At 39.7% G+C, this 22,179-nt stretch overlaps 2 protein-coding genes across 4 annotated transcripts in view; one reads left to right on the top strand and one right to left on the bottom strand.

Annotated features, from left to right (window-relative positions):
- The window catches only part of pvalb7 (parvalbumin 7), a 44,536-nt gene extending 36,393 nt beyond the window's left edge, over positions 1-8,143 (bottom strand). The window contains exon 1 of the mRNA XM_051694902.1: positions 7,995-8,143. The gene's annotated coding sequence lies outside the window, so the exon portion shown is untranslated. The remainder of the gene's footprint in view (positions 1-7,994) is intronic.
- The window catches only part of ncf4 (neutrophil cytosolic factor 4), a 47,844-nt gene that overhangs the window by 11,451 nt on the left and 14,214 nt on the right, over positions 1-22,179 (top strand). For all 3 annotated transcript variants that reach the window (XM_051694893.1, XM_051694895.1, XM_051694894.1), the window contains exons 7-9: positions 8,100-8,198; positions 14,224-14,399; positions 14,618-14,683. In XM_051694893.1, coding sequence (XP_051550853.1) covers positions 8,100-8,198; positions 14,224-14,399; positions 14,618-14,683 — 341 coding nt within the window. The remainder of the gene's footprint in view (positions 1-8,099; positions 8,199-14,223; positions 14,400-14,617; positions 14,684-22,179) is intronic.

Genomic DNA, 22,179 nt, shown 5'->3' on the forward strand with positions numbered 1-22,179 from the left:
ATCGATCGAACTTCCTGTCCGCCATTTTGAAATCCTTTAAAAACCTACTTTTCAAACTCCTAGAGCGTTTGTCAGATTTTAACCAAAATCAAATCAGACCACATTCAGACCATGATGACAAAAAGTTATGGATTTTGTGTTGATAGACCAAACCGTTTTCGTTTAACACAACAATGAATTTGATGGCACAGTGCCAGAATGATTTTCAGCCTCTACCTCGGCAACACTTTGGCGTATTGACATGAAACTTTATGTGTCATCATGCACCTTGACCATACCATCAATTTGGTGACAGCGCCACCTGTTGGTCAAAAGTAATAAGCTTTTATGTCCCATTGCAATTGATAATATTCATGGTTTTTCAACCATTTTGCCTAAAATCATGACCAGATTGTTTTAATTACGTATTTTTTGCCATCGTTGTGCCAAATAATGGTTGATGTGCTTGGCCACTTAATTGCTGCTTGCAGCTATATTATTATTATTATTATTATTATTATTATTAGACTTGTCTGTTAAAATTAAAATAAATAAAACATAGGTATCTCGATATTAAAGTTTTAGCATAAAGTGTAGCTATAGGTATTTAAATTGTATTAGGTCTAATTTCGCGTTTGTCCTGCAGGTGTCTGCATAAGTCTATGTCCTTACGATGCTCTTAGCGGTGCACAAGTACTCCAGAGCACTCGTTAATCTATGAGCATTTTCAAGTACCACTTAAGTTATGATGATTTTGGGAAACGGGCCATAAAACTAAGATGAATCATAAGATGGATTCTACGATCTACTTAGGCTTACGATGCTTTTGGGAAATGAGGCCCTGAGCCATATCTGGGGACCAGAATATCGTAAAGACTTGGTAGGGCTGGCTCTTATGACTTAGACTAGTAAGTAACCACATAGCAACCATTCAGAACTCCCTAGCAACCACATAACAATGCCCTGGAAACAACCCAAACCACCCTAGCATTTTGACAATTTTGCACTACATTTTCCTCATAAATTGTGGAAATCTAGATATTCTTGCAGTTCTGTTTGGTGGTTTGCTGATACTGTCCAGTGTTAGTTTTGTGGTTTTGATTACTCATATTTTGAAGAGAATGTGATAAATTTACAGTGAAATCAGCATGACACTGATTCTGTAATGTTCCTCTTATAGAAAGAGATGTAAAATTATTTTTGCCCCATTCATGGTTCCTGACCTGATTTACTTTCTTTTACTAATTTCTGCATCTTCTCCATCTTCATCTCCATCCAGCTTTTTTTCTGAGCTATTCTTAAAGAAGCTGTTCACCAAAATGCTAATTATGTCATCATGCTGTTCCAAACCCATATGACTTAATTTCTTCAGTGGAACACAAAAGGAGAAGTTAGGCAGTCTTTACAATGGCTTTGTGTGATGTACAGATGGACATTATTCACTTATTATCTTCCCTTTCACTGTAGCTATACAATCTTCTTCACATTTCCACACATTCAGGGCTAAGAGCAGCGCAACGTGCAATGACCGTGCGCTACATCTTATCTAATTTTCATGAGAGCGCTAATTCTAAGTGCAATTTTCGTGCCACGGACTGGGTGTGGCGGGGTGGTAATGAAGTGGCACAAAGCGCAATTCCACCAGCACCACCACTTCGTTATTTTGAATATATGATCATTTCGTTTAAAGTGTAAATTCAATTTAGACATATTTTTGGTCTATTGTTTTGTGTTTCAATATATGAATTTAATGTTTACATCAGAATCGACTGCAGAAGTGAAGTGTGTGCAGAAATCCACAGCCTAACGTGGAAAGTCGATACAAGCACTGTTAATACTAGCCATGATTTGTGTCAGTAGATGAAAATGATTAATTATACTTACATTCTCCTTAATTTAATGGAGCGTACATCCAAATCCTGATGAGAACCACATTTTCCCTGTGCATAAAAGGATCTTTTCCTTGACATTTCTGCTTTATACAATCACACACATCCTTTAGAATCTCCTCAAAAGATTTCTCCCATGATATCTTGTCCTAATGTACATGAATGCTGCAGGTGTGTTGATAAAGCTCAAAGCGCAAATATGCTTGTGCGAAAGCAATATTACACTACGTGATTCAAAGCAGGTGGATCACAGCGGCCGGAGAAACACCTGCCTTATGCTTGCATTTGGCTGGGAGAGAGTGACAAATTATACTTTTCTTATAACACCAGAAAGAACAACAAAAAATTTGGAAAGCAAGATGGGGAAATCAAGCTATAGAAGAGACAAATATGTGGGTGGTGTAACTTAGTGGTTAAAGATCTGGGCTGGAAAACCGAAAGATTGCGGGTTTGAAGCCCAGAAGAGATGACTCATGAGTTCTCACTGTAGGGCCCTTGAGCATGGCACTTTCAGGAATAGTGTTGTCTACTGCTTCATTTCCTATATGACAGATCTAAGAAGTGTATGGCCATTGCCTGTGGCTCATAATACATCAGACAGGAGTTTTATTGAAAATCTAAGCTCTTCCCTCCTTCTATAACTGTAAGGAGTTTAGTCAGTAAGAAAGAGCCATTAAACAGAGATTGCAGATACTCTGTAAAGGGATCACTTTCCATTAGAGTCTTTCTCTTTGGCTGAAATACTGTTACAAGTATAAGCTTTCTGTGAGTTGTAATTTGAGAGAGGCTTTTTTAAACATTGTAAATCAGTATTATGATATGCATGCACACAGGCCAGGGTGATCTTATTCATATTCATAGGTTTTTGAACATATTATGTAAATGTACATTTTGGATAGAGATGGGAATCGAGAACCGGTTCTTGTTCAGAACCTGTTCCATTAAAAAAAAAAATGTGTCTTTGGGTTCTGTTAACGGTTCTCGAATGTACATTCTTCTGCAGATGTAGCTGGACATTGTGCTATAATACTCTGATAGTGTTTCCTGCACTAACATTCAGCGTTACTGTAGCACTGCAAATCAGCAACGTGAAATATACAGCATGACTTATGTAGTCTGATTCCCGAACGAATGACTCTTATGAGTCAGTGCTTTTGAATCTACAGCGCAACCAGTGTAGTCTAAACGAATGACTCTTATAAACCAGTTCTTTTGAATCTACAGTGCGAAACACACAGCGGGACCAGTGTAGTCTGATTCCCGAGCAAAATACTATGATGAGCTGGTTCTTTTGAATCTACAGCGCAACCACTGTAGTCTTTTTCCCAAATTAATGACTTTTATGACTCGGTTATTTGGATACAGTGCAACCAGTGAGGTCTGATTCTTGAACAAATTACTCTTATGACTCGGTTCTTTGGATGCAGCACAACCAGTGTTGTCCGATTCCTGAACAAATGACTCTTTTGACTCAGTTCTTTGGATACAGTGCAACCAGTGTGGTCCGATTCCCGAACGAATGACTCTTATGAGACAGTTCATTTGAATCTATAGTGTAAAACATACAGTACAATGGAGAAATATTCAGGTAGAATATTTTGCGAATGTCACAAGTTTTTAGTTGTACATTTTTGAAAAGGTTACACTTAGAAGCAAGTACATACATTGATATTTTACACATCAGTGTCTATCCAAATGTATGAAAATATACAGTATTTGTGCTAGAGCCAAAGCTTATATACAAATATCTAAGAATAGTAAAATCACATTCCACATGCACATTATTTTATTGTCATGGTTATTAAGATTGCCTATTCACCAGAAAACAGCTAGAGTGATGGAAATTATTCAAAGCAATTGGCAATTAAATTACTTGTAGTTGTTATAGGCCATTTAGAAAGCATTAATAGACAGGCTATTAACTGACACCCCGCCTTTGTTAAATTCCTTTGTCATGTGTCGTGGCCCTAGAGACCGATCTTTTCTCTTTATATCCCACTCTGGTCCCCCAGTCGAATAGATTCAAATTGGGTCACTTGTTTAGGTAAAAAAAAAGACTTTCCTCTCTTCCCTTTTGGTCGGCCACGTGCTAATGTGCTGATTTCAGAGGTCACTGACTCCTTAATTGAAATCAGAGTGCTTTATGACCCCCAGAGTCACTCTATAATTAGATATGTTCAATGACTTCTTGATCCTTTGCTGAAATAACTCACTGTATGTGTCCAAATAAGAAATACTCCTTCAGTCGAGTTCTGCAAAATTTAAAAAAGATTTGAGTTTGAGTATTATTGCTTGTGTACAGGGTTAAATATGTGTGCCTTGTTCATTGTGTGTAGTTTGTATTATAAGTTGGAACATATGACCAACAAAACTCACACTTCCTTAAACTCATTTTTGGACTGTTTTATTTGTTTTTGACCTACTTTAGTTCTCTAGTTCGATATTGAGTGCAGCCCAAGCCCTGAGGTCTTCATATCACTTCATTTGTAGATTTCAGATATGTAGACTCAAGAATAACTAAAGTTGCATTTCTAGAAGGAAATACTTATAAAGTAGCAAAGTGTCAAGCTTTTAAGCTTTGTTTCTACGTAAATGAAATACTGCATCAGAACCACTTTGCTGTGGTCATGTGTCAAGTGTTACCAACAACGCAACACCATCTTTACAGTGTAAAGGTAGCTATAGAGCGCAACAGTCTGGTTTAGGAAGTGAAAATCCCATTTGCTTTTCCCCATTGGGAAATTACATTTGAACAATAACTTATAAATCTTTAAAGACAGACCTACAGTGAGCTCTGAGGTTGTTAATCGATGGTATATGCTTCATCGGTCCACATGAATAACTACACTACCCATGATCCTAAAGAGAATTGTGGCACACAAAGCATGCAAAAAGAGCTCTGCACTGACTGAAACTACTTATATATTTGTATTTATCTGAATATTTTGCAATAAACGTACAATATATTGTTTCTATAGTTATAATTAGGAACTTTAAATCAATAGTTTTATATATTTTTCCATCATTTTCATTAGATTACGTAATTCTCAGTGCTCCATGGGATTGTAGTTCATTTCCTCTCTAAGGGCGTAAAGTACACAATATTTTACCATTATTTTTGTCCAATTTTTAAATACCTTTTAGCATCAAATCAAAGATTGTAATGTTGTGATTCACCCCAGAGCTTGTTGATTTGGTTTATAGCTTACAACTTTTTTTTAAGAAAGATTTTATGAAATCCCTATAGAAAAATTAATGGGAAAAATACTTCCAGAACCAAGACAGCTGAGAGAGTGGGTGGGAACTGTTGCACTCTATTGATAGGTTAAAAAAAAATAAATAAAGACCAAACGCAATGCAGTATGCAAATATTACAATGATGTGTTGCAGTCAGTTACATTTGAATGCCGAACATTTAACAAATGTAATGTTTGCTTAAGCATACTACTGTACCATGAAACACTATGTACTTTTGCAGTAGGCATACTATGTATACTGTGCACAGCATGCATATTAGAACAAAATGAGGTAGAACACCTCATGCTGAAATGATCTGCAAAACAAAGTCTGTACATTAAGCATTCTGAACTTAAATAAAAGAAGAGCACTTTACATTGTTGCTTTGCAAGTGTAGTAAACCTCTGCAGCAGTACACACAAGAAAAGCGAAAGCTACACTGAGAGCTGTTCTCAGCGCTAGGCTAATTAGCACATACAGTATATTATGCTGGGGAAATGGGGGAAGGAATTGCTTTGTCACTTTTCCCCAGAGCTGTGTGTGTGTTTATAGCAAGTAGAACTACATTCTCACACATCTCTACTAAGTCTTGTTTAATTTCCTGGGAGATTAAACCATGTAATCAAAAATAATTGTAAAGAGACAAGGCAAGAGAGAAAATGCAGCCCAGTATATGAAATTATAGCTCAACAAAGATGTTATTTTGTCTGCTGGTCACTTTTAATATTGTGTTGCTCTGTATTTTATTGCACACTTGCATTGTAAACGGCTTCGTTGAATATAAGGGGAGCGTTCTAGTTTTGTTTAGTGCAGACATGGTGTTGATTTGTAGTGTCCTCTTTCGCAAAGAATATCTGTGAAAAGATTAATTTTAGCGATGGTACTTAATTAATCTCCAGGCATTTAAAATGGCTTAATGTAATTTTAGCTTTACCATGGTGTGGTTGAAAAAGCCAATTATTGTACCGAGTTACTTTTCTGCACTATATAACAAACTTAGCCTGCACAAATGACCCAAAAGCCATTTTTAGGGTCTCACAGCAGCAGTGGGACTGAAATAGTTTCTTCATTTGGTCGTACTGTGTCTACACTTGGATACTTGGTCTGTACTATTGACTTCACAGAGAATATCACATTGAGTTTTGGCACGACTGGTAGATACCAGTCGTGCCAATACGCAATGTGATATTCTAAAAAACAGTATCTTTCTGCTCAGATGCTGCCTACGAATATGAACGGACAAACGCACGCATGTACGCTTACACCTAATGCAACTGCCAAGATGTAATTAGTTGGTAACATCCAACACGACTCACCTACACACTCCTACTCGTGCAAACAAACCAAGCGACCCACAGCTCAGCAGATTTACAGCATTACAGAACAGATGCCCACTCATGCCCATCACACACACACACACATGCACGTGTGTGTTATGCATACACTTACACACCACGCTTGTAAGCACCAGTATGTCCTACAGTGATTTGTGGTGTATTTAGTTTCTCCTAGACAGCAAAGAAATGTTGTTTATTTTAGATCCAACATGATCACTCTAGAAATCGACATGTTCATGTACCCTGAAATCAACCCCATTTTGATGAATACTGACAATCATCCCCATCAGATATTTTTGCATCAGTTTTAACTTGTTCACCTTTCCCTGTTAAACAACTGACAGTACTTGTGTTCACAAACAATGGTGAGCATGATTCGGTGGTTGCATTTTCGCTCTAAAATTAAATTTTTACTCCACTAACGGATAGAATTAGGGTTTGGGTTTGAGTTGGGGGTAGGGTTAATAAAATATGCATTCCTGATCACCGTGTTACATAATTTACAACTAAAATACAACTCGATTTTGGTGCTACTCTGAACATTTCGGTCGAAAACTGGTCAACAGCACTTTCAGCTTCAGCCACTGGGGGCATTGGTTTGTATTTTGGTAACCACAGACCGATCAGTGTGCCAGTTATCTCATATGTGTCTCCTAAAAAATTTCACAAGGGATCTCAACGATGTCTCAATCTCAGAGTTGCCAAGACATCAAAGTCAAAAGTCAATCAAAAGTCAAATTTCTCATCAAATTCTTCCAAAGACCAAATTATTTGAGCTGTTCTATGCATATTAATTTTATTGCATGATTACTGTATGTCAAAAATGTTCTAATTTGTATTTAAGTAATTTTAAAAGAAACATCTGAGACAAAGTTGATACTTGGATAAAACCTAATGGACAACATGCATCTCCTGCATAAGCTATGAAAAAACAACCTCTGTAGCAAAAATGTTTTCCCCTAATATCATCCCTCTGTTTCACACCCCTTTAGCTTGAAGATTTTAATGGACAAATGACATTTGAGAACAATCATACTCTACCTCTCTTTCCTCCTCCTCCTTCTTATTTGAAACCCTCTCAATATCACATATCACTTTCTCGCTGTACTCTTCCTTTGCTCATCTGCTTTCATTCTTCCACATCATTTTTTTTTTGTTCTATTGTTTTCTTATTTTGTTTTTTGGGCATATAGCATGGTAATACTATGGTATTATTTAAAGTATTGCCATGGCACATTTACCCGGAACTTGAAAACCATGGTGTTTTGGAAATGGTGTACTTCAAAGAATACCATGGTAAAAACATATCTAATTTGATACTATGTGCATTACACCATGGTATTAACATGTTATATGTCTGAACAAATGGTATTGCCATGTTACTTTTTGTGTTGAAAGGAAAAGTACAAACTTGCATCTAATGAAAACACTTTTTCATCTCTTGATTCTTTCTCTCTTGATTTCTTTTTTCTTGCTAGCATCCTCCAACACTCTTTCTCTCATTTTCCCCTCATTCATCCTCTTCAAAGTTTTAAAGAAGAGTCTCTCTTACCTGCAGCTCGATCTTACTCAGGATCTGTTCTCTTTCTCCCGTTGTTGTGTATGTGTGTGTGTTTCTGGCTTGTTTGTCCTTGTTCTGCGTGTGCGTGTGTTTTAGGCGGTGTTTGACTTCAGCAGCAGCAGGCGCCTGGAGCTCAGTCTGAAGGCTGGAGACGTGATCTTCCTCCTGCGGAGAGTCAACACAGACTGGCTGGAGGTAAGAGAAAGATGTAGAAAGATAAAGAAGGAGGAAGGAAGGGTGATTGAGAGAGAGAGATAACAAGAGAAAGGTAGAGGATGATAGTATGGGAGGAGAGACAAAAGCATTTGTAAGAGAGAAAGAGAGAGAGATAATAGGATAGAGGTAGAGAGAAAGGTAGAGGATAGGTAGGCAGGGAAGAGAGAGAGAGGAGGGTTTTTTAAAAGATTGGTAGGGAGGGAGAGAGCGCCTTTCAAAATTATGGAGGAACGTAGTCTCATTGGTATTCGTGGGTATACGTACATAAAGTGTGGTTCTGTTGTAAGGGGGGCAAAAGAGAAATAATGAAGTCTTTCTGACTATGCCACTTCTGATTATCTAGGGCAGGGGGCCCAGTAACTAATAAACTCACAGGTTCTTTTTCAAAATCAAATCAAATCACTTTTATTGTCACACAACCATATACACAAGTGCAATAGTGTGTGAAATTCTTGGGTGCAGTTCCGAGCAACATAGCAGTCGTGACAGGGATGAGACATATACCAATCTACAATAAACATCAAATTTACACAAAACAATTTAAAATCTAATATACACATAATTACACACAACACAATATACAAATAATAACATACAATGTACATTATACAATACACACAATATACAATACACATTATACAATGAAAAAATAGTATATATAGTATATATAAAATGTACAGTAGGTTGTATTGTACTGTATTGACATTCAGGCTGCCGGTTGATAGTCAGTTGTCAGTGTGTTGTTAAGAGAATATAATTTATGACAGTCCAGTGTGAGATAATAAGATTAATAAAGTGCAGTGCTGATGTATATTGATTGTGAGAGATCAAGAGTTCAAAAGTCTGATTGCTTGGGGGAAGAAGCTGTCATGAAGTCGGCTGATGCGGGTCCTAATGCTGCGATACCACCTGCCTGATGGTAGCAGTGAGAGCAGCCCATGGCTCGGGTGGCTGGAGTCTCTGATGATCCTCCGAGCTTTTTTCACACACCGCCTGGTGTATATGTCCTGGAGGGAGGGAAGCTCACCTCCGATGTTGTGTCTGGCAGTTCGCACCACCCTTTGCAGGGCTTTGCGGCTGTGGGTGGTGCTATTACCATACCAGGCGGAGATGCAGCTGGTCAGGATGCTCACTACAGTGCAGGTGTAGAACCGTGTGAGGATGTGGCGGTTCATTCCAAACTTCCTCAGCCATCTCAGGAAGAAGAGGCGCTGATGAGCCTTCTTCACAACGGCCTCAGTGTGGACGGACCATGTGAGTTCCTCAGTGATGTGGATACCCAGGAACTTGAAGCTACTGACTCTCTCCACTGGTGATCCATTGATGATGATGGGGCTGTGTTCTCTTTCTCTTCTACTGAAGTCCACTCTCTGTAGGCTGTTTCATCATTGTCAGTGATCAGACCTACCACCGTCGTATCATCAGCAAACTTAATGATGGCATTGGAGCTATGTGTTGCCACACAGTCATGTGTGTACAGGGAATACAGGAGTGGGCTAAGAACACAGCCCTGCAGGGCTCCAGTGTTGAGGGTCAGTGATGAGGAGATGTTACTGCCCATTCTAACCACCTGGCGTCTGCTTGACAGGAAGTCCAGGATCCAGCTGCACAGCGAGCTGTTTAAGCCCAGAGCCCGGAGTTTCTCATCAAGCTTGGAGGGCACTATGGTGTTGTATGCTGAGCTGTAGTCTACAAACAGCATTCTCACATAAGTGTTACTTTTTTTCAGGTGGGAGAGAGCAGTGTGTATTGTAGATGCAATGGCATCATCAGTGGAGCGGTTGTTGCGGTAAGCAAACTGCAGTGGGTCCAGTGATGGAGGCAGCACAGAGCAGATGTAATCTCTGATTAGTCTCTCAAAGTATTTGCTGATGATGGGGGTCAGAGCAACAGGTCACCAGTCATTTAAGCAAGTGATTTTGGATTGCTTTGGTACAGGCACAATGGTGGACATTTTAAAGCATGTGGGGACTACAGACAAAGAGAGGGAAAGGTTGAAAATGTCCGTAAAAACACCAGCCAGTTGGTTCGCGCACGCTCTGATGACACGGCACGGAATGCCGTCTGGACCCGCGGCTTTACGGATATTCACCCGTTGGAAGGATCGGGTTACATCCGCTACAGAGACGGAGAGTGAACTAACCTCTGTAGGTTCGGCCGCGAGAGCTCTCTCTGCGAGGGCTGTATTATTTCCCTCGAACCGTGCATAAAATATATTTAGCTCATCCGGGAGAGAGGCAGCGGTGTTCACGGTGGAGTTTTTATTCCCTTTAAAGTCCGTGATGATATTAATTCCATGCCACATGCTTCTAGAGTTGGTGGTGTTAAACTGTCCTTCAGTCTTGTTCCTGTACTGGCATTTTGCTGCTCTGATAGTTTTTGGAGGGCATAACTGGCTTGTTTATGCTCCTCCGCATTCCCGGAATTAAAAGTGGAGGTCCGCGCATTAAGTGCCGCGCGAACATCGTTATTAATCCAAGGTTTCTGGTTTGGGTAGATCCGTATTGTTTTGGATGGAACAACATCCTCTACGCACTTTCTGATGAAACACGTTACACTATCAGCGTAAACCTCGATGTCGTCATCAGAGGCGGATCAGAACATCTCCCAGTCCACGTGATCAAAACAGTCTTGTAGCTTAGAGTCTGATAGGTCTGACCAACACTGGATCATTCTGAGGGTGGGTGCTTCCTGTTTCAGTTTCTATCTGTAAGAAGCTGAATGGAGGAGTGGTCGGATTTGCCAAATGGTGGGTGGGGGAGGGATTTGTAGCCATCCCGGAAGGGAGAGTAGCAATGGTCCAAAACCCGGTCCCCTCGTGTGTTAAAACTGATGTGTTGGTGGTATTTTGGTGCAATTGATTTAAAATTGGCTTTGTTAAAGTCCCCGGTCACAATGAACGTGGCCTCAAGGTGCGTGGTTTCCTGTTTGCATATAATCCCGTACAGTTCCTTGAGTGCCCGGTCTGTGTCGGCTTGTGGGGGGATGTACACAGCTGTGATAATGACCGCTGTGAATTCCCTCGGTAGCCAGAATGGTCGACACAGAAGCATGAGAAATTCCAGATCAGGAGAGCAGAAAGACTTGATAGAATGTACGTTCCTCTGATCACACCAGGATTTGTTGATCATAAAACATACACCACCACCTCTGCTTTTACCTGAGAGGTCTTTCGCTCTGTCCGCTCAGTGCACGGAGAACCCCGCGGGATCGATGGCTGAGTCTGGAATCTCCACAGACATCCAAGTTTCTGTAAGGCAGATAATGCAGCAGTCCCTCATCTCTCGTTGGAAAGAGATCTGCGCTCTCAGCTTGCAGAGCTTGTTGTCCAGAGACTGAACATTTGCCAGTAGAATACTGGGTAGCGGTGGTCGATTTGCATGACGTCTTACTCTGATGAGAACGCCGGCTCTGTTTCCCCTTTTCCTTCTGCGTTTCCGCGGCCAGGCAGCCCAGACAGAGGGCTCTGCTGGCGTGTTTGTAAACAGCAGGTTGGCATTGAGGAATTTGAAGTACGGTTTACGGTGTGTTATTGCAGAACCAATGTCCAAAAGTGTTTGTAAGGCAGACAACATCCAAGACAAAAAACATAAGAACTGTAAACAAAACAAACAAAAAACTACAATGTTGTTTCGGAGCTCGCTATGCAGCAGCCATACTCGGTGCCATCTTGAGTCCAATGTGTTTTGTAAGATTAATAGGTGAGTGTTGCCAAACATCAAACCACAGAACAGAGATAAAAGAATAGGTATTTATTCTAAGGCTGGTAAATTTAACGCATTAATTTCTAAGATTAATATTTTTTGTTTAACGGACCAGCACATCAATCAAGACTGGATGGATGGATGGATGAAGGGAGGGAGCGATGAAGAAAGGGGATGGATAAATGGAGGAATGGATGGATGATGGATGGAGAAATGGATGGTTGGATAATCGAGGGATGGATGCATGGATGGATTGGTTGAGGAATGGATGGATAGATGAAGGAATGGATAGAAAGTTGGATGAATGATAGAGGGATGGATGGATGGAGGAATGGATGTATAATAAAGGGATTGATGAATGGATGGATTGGTGGAGGAATGGTGGATAATAGAGGGAGGGAGGGAGGGAGGGGAAAGAGGGATGGATGGATGGAGGGATAGATGGATGTGATTAAGGGATGGATGGATTAATTGATGGAAGTGATAGATGGAGGGAGGGAGTGATGGATTGACTGAAGAAAGGAAAAAAGGGAAGAGAAAGGATAAAGAAATAGAAAGATAGAGCATAATAGAAATTCAGTCATGAATGAGGGATTCTGTGGAAAAGAAGAGGAAAAGATGTGAGACATTTATGTGTGAAGGAGTGGAACATTCAGAGTGAACAGATCTGATCTGAACACACACACATTTTATATGAGCTAGATGTGAGTCTGGAGTGAGCATCTATATTCGGATCATGACAATAAAGGAGAAAGAATTGACCTGTATAACGGGGTCAAGAGAGAATTAATGAAGTCTCTCTGACTATGTCACCTCCGATTATCTAGGGCAGGGGGCCCAGTAACAAATAAACTCACAGGTTATTTTGTAAGATTAGTGTTGCCAAACATCAAATCACAGATCAGAGATAAAAGAATAGGGATTTATTCTAAGGCTGGTATATTTAAAACGTTCATTTCTGTGATTAATATATTTTTTAATGGCCTAGCATATCAATCAAGACTACATGAATGGATAGATGGATGGAGGGAGGAAGAGAGAGGATGGATAAATGGAGGAATGGATGGATGTATAATTGTGGGATGGGTGGATGGATGAGGAAGGAGGGATGGATGGATGATGGATGGATGGATGGATGGATGGATGGAGGAATGGGTGGATAATGGAGGGATTGATTGATGGATGGATGGATGGAGGGACTGATTTATTGATGGAGGAATGGATGGATAATAGAGGGATTGATGGATGGATGGATAGAGTGATGGAGGAATAGATAGAGAATTGGATGGATGATGAATGGATGGATGGATTGATGGAGGAATGGGTGGATAATGGAAGGATTGATGGATGGATGGATGGTGGGACTGATGGGTGGATGGATGGATGGAATGATGGAGGAATGGATGGATGATAGAGGGATGGATGGATGGATAGAGGGAGGGGAAGGAGGGATGGATGGATGGATGGAGGGATAGATGGATGTGATTAAGGGATGGATGGATTAATTGATGGAAGTGATAGATGGAGGGAGGGAGTGATGGATTGACTGTAGAAAGGAAAAGGGGGAAGAGAAAGGATAAAGAAATAGAAAGATAGAGCACAATAGAATTTCAGTCATGAATGAAGGATTCTGTGGAAGAGGAAAAGATGTGAGGCATTTGTGTGTGAAGGAGTGGAACATTCAGAGTGAACAGATCTGATCTGAACACACACACACAGTTTATATGAGCTAGATGTGAGTCTGGAGTGAGCATACAGTTTCTGCCATCTGTATTCGGATCATGACAATAAAGGAGAAAGATTTGACCTTAATCTAAATGCACTGAATAAAGAGAGAGGGAGAGAGGGAAAGAGGAAGAAAAAGAGAGACTAAATTAGAAATAGCATGCACATGCAATGGAACCTCAAATAACATTACAGAGATAAGAGTGAGTGTAAGAGAGAGAGAGATCCAGGCACCTCATGTACCTGAAGACCAAAGGTGTAGCAACCATTATCCTCCCTTTTACAAATTTCAATGTTCATCGCCCCTACCTTTTGGGGCATATAAATACATAAGACTTAATGTGTTCATTCCACTTTTCAAATTGTTCCTTCTCCTCTATCAAGGATACAAGAAAGCATTCCACAGTAATCCGTCTGGCTCTGAGCTCTAGCACAGTGTGATAAATAGATAGATAGATAGATAGATAGATTGATTGATATACAGATTTACATTTAGAGATTTGTAATTAAATTTATATCCTAGAAGACAGTAAGAGCAAGTCTTCATCTTCTTGTGCTGTGCATCCTATCTCTAGGGCACTGTGAGGGACAGAACCGGCATCTTTCCGGAGTCGTTCGTGAAGATTATTAAACCTCTGCCCGAGAGTGACTCTGATGAAGAGGGTGGAGCTTCCAAGAATGGCGATCATCCTCAGGGTTCATACAGCTGCCTGCGCTGCTATCTGCTGCAGCCAGAGGGCATCGATACAAGGTCAGAGAGATTGAGATAAAGGGAGTGCATGTGCACTTGTGCATATTGAGTTTATCTGGTTTTAACCAACAATTTTAAAGAAATAGTTGTCTCTCTATCTTTTTTGTGATGTTAAAATAAATTCAAGCAGTTAATAAACAGATGTCAAGTATCTGTTAATTGTTTATTGCGACATGGTGTTGAATGAACATTTCTAAATTGATGTGATGCTGCTTTAGGGACATTTGCGTTGAGGAAGATATCACAATTCAGCCGTCCTACAAGGATCTGCTCTCCCGAATGAGGTACAAAACAGTTTACACTTTTGATATGATGTGGAATAGACTGTCTCAGACATAAAAACACATTCTGAGAAATAGGTTCCACTGACAGTCCTGTTTTAAAAACCAACAATGCATTACACATACTGTATACTGATGAGGTACATTATTTTGGCACTTCTGTGTTTTTATTTATTTCATTTTTAGCACCTTTCCTACTGTTTTCTGTCCTTTACACTCATGCTTAAGGAACAGCTCACCCAAAAAGGAATTTAGAATTTTTTTTTTTGTATTCCACTGATAAAAATGACTGCATGCGGATATGAAATGACATGCGGGTGAATAAAAAATGACAATAAAAAATTTTGGGTGAACTATCTCTTTAATTTGTCTCAATCAGCTCCTACTTGCATTTATTTTCTCATTCCCACCATCAGTATTTCCATTTCTGTTGTTCTTTTCACTGTGAGGAGTGCTTGTGTCCCTCTTTTATATTCACAACGGTGTTTCCTGCATGCGGGAGAAACAGAAGGGAACAACAAACAAACAAAATCCAAAAGTGGAAGAGGCTCTTTTGAAATATCAAGATTTTTTGTTTGACCACCAAAATGTGTGTGTACATTATGCGTATCAGAAAACACACACACTAACTTAAAAGTCCAGTACATATCTATCTGTCAGTTTTTTGTTGTTGTTGTGTGTGTGTCTGGTTTCAGAGATTGTAAAATCACTTTAAACAATTTTTAATAGAATTAATTATATGAAATGAAGATTAATTAATCACAATTAATCACATATATCAATAATGGCTGAAAAAGGCCCCCAAATAAAGACAATTCAATATATATTAATCAAAATAGTTATAAATATAATACATAATAAATATAATATTTCAGATAATTCAAGACTTTATTGTGGCAGAAGAGTAAAGCATTGATTAGACAATATAAAAAGTTGATTTAGAAGTCAATATATTGTTTGGTCTATTTCCATATCAGTAACCTTGTGCGACCACACGTCCTCCTGTGTGGGCATTGTGTTTTGTCTTCACTATATGCTATGCATAATTTAAATTAATTTAAACCGATTGGTTTCAGTTCACAATGCTCTGGGATGTTCAACGCATGGAGTCATGTGACAAAACGATATGGCGCCGATCTTAGCATAGTTTGTCTTTGGGAGAAACGCCAACAAAAACTACACTGGCAGCCAAAAGTTTGGTTTAATGTACAGATTTTGCTGTTTCGGAAGGAAATTGGTATTTTAATTCACCAAAGTGGCATTCAACTGATCACAGAGTTTAGTCGGGTCATTACTGATGTAAAAAACAGCACCATCACTATTTGAAAAAAAGTCATTTTTGATAAAATCTAGACAGGCCCCATTCCAGCAGCCATCACTCCAACACCTTATCCTTGAGTAATTATGCTAAATTGCTAATTTGGTACTAGAAAATCACTTGCCATTATATCAAACACAGTTGAAAGCTATTTGGTTTGTTAAACTAAGCTTAACATCGTCTTTGTGTTTGTTTTTGAGTTGCCAGTATGCAATAGACTGGCATGTCTTAAGGTCAATATTTGGTAAAAAATGTCAAAAAAGAAACAGCTCGGGAGTCACGTGGCACCATGCGAGGTTCAGATGTGTGAACGGCGAGCTCTGCACACTTTGCTAGTTTTAATACTTTTTGTGTCATAAACCGGTGAGACTCGATACACCCTGATTCTTAACTGTTCTAGGAAGACAATATGTTAAAGAATTCAAAATCCTTGGGCTCTGGAGACATTAAAAGACACTTACATGCTCAAGCTGAAGCCCCCGAGCAGCAAGCCGAAAGCCCGGGACTCAATTTGTCCAGTGAGGTGATAGAGATTCAACGTCAGCTGTTGAACATGTCAGTAATGCTGATGAAGGTCATTGCTGACTTGGAGGATCTTGCTGTAATAGTCGATTGATCACTGCCATGGAGACAAAATTCACTGAGATGGTTACAAGAATGGCAGATGTTGAGAAATGGATCGACTATCTGAAGTCATCGGAGAGGGAATTAGCTGCTAAACCACTAGCGACCAAGGCGGACTTGGAACGCGTTTTGGAAAAGTTGGAAGACCTTGAGAATCGTAACCGGCGAAACAACGTCTGAATTGTTGGAATTCCTGAGTGAGCAGAGGGTCAGAATATGGTGGAATTTCTGGACAGGCTCTTTCCGAGTCTGCTCGACATAGGCCATAAGCTGGAAATCAAGTGAACTCACAGAGTTCCGGCTCGGAGATCCACAGAAGGAGACAGGCCCTGATCAATTCTGGCCATATTTCTGAGATCATCCGATGAAGATCTCGTGTTACGCGAGGCGAGGAGTAAAGGAAGGCTTTCTTGGAAGAACCACAACATTTCCTTTTTCCCAGACTTTGCAAATTTGACAAGAGAGAAACATGATTGATTCAAGGAATGCAAGAAACTCTTACATCAATGGAAGGTCGCTTTTGCAATGATGTTCCCGGCCAAATAGAGAATAGATGGTAAGGATGGCCGCAAAATATTTACATGCCCACAGCAAGCAATGTCCTTCATAAAGTCAATGGAGTGAGTAAGTCATTGTGTGATACTCATTTTGCAGCCGAGTGGACATGACTCACTGAATATTCACTTGACCGTCCAAGGAAACTGGGTGCCTTTTTTGTTTCTTTTTGTGCTGGTTCCGCCTAGCGCTGGAGTTTGTTTTGTGTAGTAGCACTCTTTTGGGACAACATTGTGGAAGAATCTGCATGTTCTTTGTGCTTATACCTCCTATTGCTTGGAGTTTGTTTTGTGGAGTATTTCTTGCAGGACATTGGAGTGATAAGGTCATGTGTTGCACTCATGTAACAGCGGCTCACTGAACATTCGTTTGACTGCCTGAGGAAACTGAATGTTTTTTTTGTTTTTGGTTCCACTAGTGGCTGGAGCTTGTTTTGTGAAGGAACACACCTTCGGGACAGTTATGTGGATGAATCAACACATTCTTTGTGTTTATCCCACCTATTGGCTGGAGTTTGTTTTATAGATTTTCTCTTGTTATGTAATTCTGTCTCACAAATTTTTTATAAAAACACTGGACTTGAGCAATCCGACGGCAAAGCTGTCACGGGGGTTCTCATAGGCATACATGGACTGTTTGAGTTTGGAGGGATGGCGCTGTCGTGTGCGAGGTTAATGCGCACGTTTTTCTTTTTTTGGTTTTGGGGATGTTCGGGGTTTGATTGTTGCACTAATGTGGTCTTTATAATTTTATTTTTGACACACAATCTATTTTTTCTAATGTCAAAATGTCAAATGTTAATATGAGTGGATTGTCTCTCTCCACGTGGAATGTGAATGGGTTGGGGCACCCCATAAAAAGAAGGAAGGTTATTTCTTTTCTTAAACATAAGAAATATGATATAGTGTTTCATCAAGAAATGCATCTTTCCCCACAGGAAGCGGAACAATTTAGGAAGATATGGGGTGGACATGTTTTCTTTAGTGCTGGCCCAAGTAAGAGCAGAGGAGTCATTACATTGATCAGTAAACATCTACAATTAAAATGTCTCAAACAGATTAAAGATAAATTAGGAAGAGTCATTATTGTTTTAGCAGAAATTCAGGGGCAAAGGTTGATTTTGGCTAATATTTAGGTACCTAACGCTGATGATCAGGGCTTTTTTATAGATCTTGAAGGGATGTTGTAAACTGCTGGCACCCCTCATGATATAATATTGAGTCTTTAATCTATTGATGGACTCAATCCTTGATCATAGTGAAGCAAAAGTGTGTAAGCCCCTTAGAGCAATATTGACGCTTCACAGGATTTGTAAAAATCTTGGTCTTACAGATATTTGGAGACTTTTGAACCCATCTGGTAGGGACTATACATTCTTTTCATCAGTCCGTAAGATTTATTCTAGAATAGATTTTTTTTTAATTATTATTATATCTAAGTCCCTCATTTCATCTGTTGTGGATTGCTCAATTGGAAACATCTTAGTCTCAGATCATGCCCTGTTGAGTTTAGAGGTGTTGCCACATACAGAGAAAAATAAATCATATAGTTGGCACTTTAATGTATCCCTTTTGCAAAATCCTGAATTCCAACAAATGTTAAAGGCTGAAATCAATGTTTATATGGAGACCAGCTGGTCCTCAGTATCATCTGTGGGCGTGGCTTGGGAGGCACTTAAGGCGGTTCTTAGGGGTCAGATCATACAGAATGCCTCATTCACCAAAAAATCCAAAGCACAAGAACTTGTGGAACTGGAAGGGAATATTAAAAGTGCCGAGGCAGAGCTGAAGTGCCGAATGTCATCTGATGGCCTCAGAGAATTGACCCGGTTGAAATTTGTCGCAGAAGGTGGAGTTTTGGCTATTCAGGGCAAGACAGTCATACTTTGTGTTGGGGGACAAAGCAGGGAAGCTTTTGGCTAGATATATAAAGCAGAGAGAGTCTTTTTCTACCATTCCCTCAGTGAAATCTGCTGGTGGTAAAATATTTACCTCGGCCATTGATATTAATAATGCTTTTAAAGAATTCTGTCTTGATCTCTATAGTTCCACGTCTTCATCTACTGATGAAGATATTAGAACATTTGTGGAACCATTAGAACTCCCCAAACTGACAACTGAGCAAAATAATTTTCTTTAAACAACCTTGGAAGAGCTTGGCCAGGTAATTAAGGCCTTGCCTACAGGCAAGGCTCCAGGGCCAGACGGCTTTGCCGCTGAATTTTTTAGATCTTATGCTACAGAATTGGCTCCACTTTTGTTAGAAGTTTATACAGAATCATTAAAGAATGGAAACCATGACACAAGCCCAGATCAGTCTGATTCTTAAAAAGGACAAAGATCCAAGCGAGAGTAAGATTTCCCTGATCCAACTAGACTAATAAAAATATTGTCAAAAATTCTTGCTAACCGATTAATTTATGACATCTCTTATACATAAAGTTCAGGTGGGGTTTATTCAGGGCCATAGCTCTTCTGATAACATTAGGCATTTCATCAATATCATGTGGTCAGTGGAGGTCGCTGCCATCTCACTTGATGACGAAAAGGCATTTGGTATGCTAGAATGGGATTATCTTTTTAAGATTTTGGAAATATATTGGTTTGGGATTACTTTTATAGGGTGGATTAAGTTACTTTATAGACATCCGGTAGCGGCGGTACAAACAAATGGATTAATTTCAGATTATTTCACTCTGGATAGGGGCACCTGGCAGGGTTGCCCTCTTTCCCCATTATTGTTCTGTCTTACCCTGGAACCATCAGCAGCTGCGATAAGAAAGGAAGATGATTTTCCAGGGGTGGTGGCAGGAGATATGGCGCATAAGCTTTTGCTCTATGCAGACGATATTTTATTATTCGTCTCCAAAACCACTAGATCTATGCCTTGCCTCCACAGAATTATTAATTCCTTTGCTAAGTTCTCAGGATACAGAGTGCTTTTGGAAAAGGTCATGAGGCATCAGTGTATTACTCCCTGCTAATTCAGAGTCTGGAGGATGGAGCTTTAACTTCTATCAAGAGATTATGGGATAAAGATTTAAACTTGGTATTGGAGAAGGGAGTGTGGGCTAGGATTCTAAAAAACGTAAAGTCTGTATCTAGAGATGCAAGGGTGCACCTTATGCAATTCAAGATTTTACGTAGACTCTATTAGACCCCCTCTAGATTGTATAGGCTTGGTCTTAAGGACACACCCACCTGCTGGCGATGCCAATCAGAGGATAGAGACACAACCCATGTTTTTGGGGGTGTGTTAAGTTCCAAGAATTTTGGTTGAAGGTTCAGAGTTTTGTGTGTGACGTGTTGGGCACTCGGGTTTCGTTTTGCCCCAGACTCTGTATTTTAGGCAATGGGGTGGTCATCAAAATAGGGGATAAACACATAAAAAATTGGGTTCTGACCAGTGTGATGACAGGCAGACAGATTGTTTTAAGGGGATGGAAGTCGGCTGGAGCACCCTCATTTCGGGAGTGGTGTGTGGAGATGGGGAGGGTGGCTGATTTATGGAGGTGTCATATAGAAGGCTTGGGATCTGGGAATCATTTGATGGGAAATGGGGCCATTATTTTGAGTTTTTGGGGGACTCTCGGGGAGGGGCTGTCGAGAGAGGTGTAGTTTTAGATGTGTATGATTATTTTATTCTTTTTTTATTATTATTACTTTTTGTGTGTGTGTGTGTGTACTTATAAGTGACCACAGGGATGTTCGTTGGGGGGGTGAGGTGGGGTTGGTGATTGGGGAGGGGTAATAGAGGTAGTTAAATGTTGATTCAATGTATATTTGTTTTGTTTTGTTTTTCTTTATCAACTATTTTAATCAATAAAAAATGTTAATAGAGAAAAAAGAAACAGGTTTCTCTAGAAACTCATCAGCCAATCATTGTTTTGAGGAATGAAGGCTATACAATGCTTGAAATTGCCAAAAAACTGAAGATTTCATACATACTGGCTCTAACAAGGACAGAAAGAGACGTGGAAGGCCAGGTGTACAACTAAACAAGAGAATAAGTACATCAGAGTCTCTAGTTTGAGAAATAGATGCCTCACATGTCCTCAGCTGACAGCTTCATTGAATTCTACCCACTCAACACCAGTTTCATATACAACAGTAAAGAGAAGACTCAGGGGTGCAGGCCTTATGGGAAGAATTGCAAAGAAAAAGCCACTTTTGAAACAGAAAAACTAAAAAAAGGGCAAAGAAACACAGACATTGGACAACAGATAATTGGAAAAGAGTGTTATGGATCTTAACCCCATTTAGCTTTTGTGGGATCAGCTAGACTGTAAGGTGCGTGAGAAGTGCCTGGCAAGACAACCACATCTGTGGCAAGTGCTACAGGAAGCATGAGGTGAAATGTCACCTGAGTATCTGGACAAACTGACAGCTAGAATGCCAAGGATCTGCAAAGCTGTCATTGCTGCACATGGAGGATGTTTTGATGAAAACGCTTTGAAGTAGTTTAAGAAGTTCTGAAACAAAATTCAAATTGTAATAGTAATTTATCACATTATTAATGCCCTGACTATACATTGTGATCAGTTGAATGCCACTTTGGTGATTAAAAGTATCAATATCTTTCCATAAGAGCAAAATCTGTACATTATTTCAAACTTTTGGCCACCAGTGTACATCTGGTAAGAAACCTCATTACGTTTTTACTGAAGACTTTAAATGTATGTCTTTTTCCACATTGTGAAGTAACAGAGCCACACCAGTTACATTCATCAAGAAACAGTACATTTATTAGTTTGTTTAGTTATCAGACATAGGAGAGAAATTGAAATTGTAATTATAATGGTGTTATGCAATGGTCTTCATCATCTTTCCCATCTTTCTCTTCCTCTTTCTCATGCAGAGCATACTCAAACAGGGCATATTTAAGTCCATCCATATGAAAAAAAACAACATAGGCTTCCTTTGTCTAAAGCAGACCCCACTCTCCCCCCTTAATTTGATCCACATGTGTCTATGGAAAGTTCCAAGTTTACCATGAGATAATG

The sequence above is a fragment of the Myxocyprinus asiaticus genome, chromosome 50 (genome assembly GCF_019703515.2).
Source record: "Myxocyprinus asiaticus isolate MX2 ecotype Aquarium Trade chromosome 50, UBuf_Myxa_2, whole genome shotgun sequence".
Classification (NCBI taxonomy): domain Eukaryota; kingdom Metazoa; phylum Chordata; class Actinopteri; order Cypriniformes; family Catostomidae; genus Myxocyprinus; species Myxocyprinus asiaticus.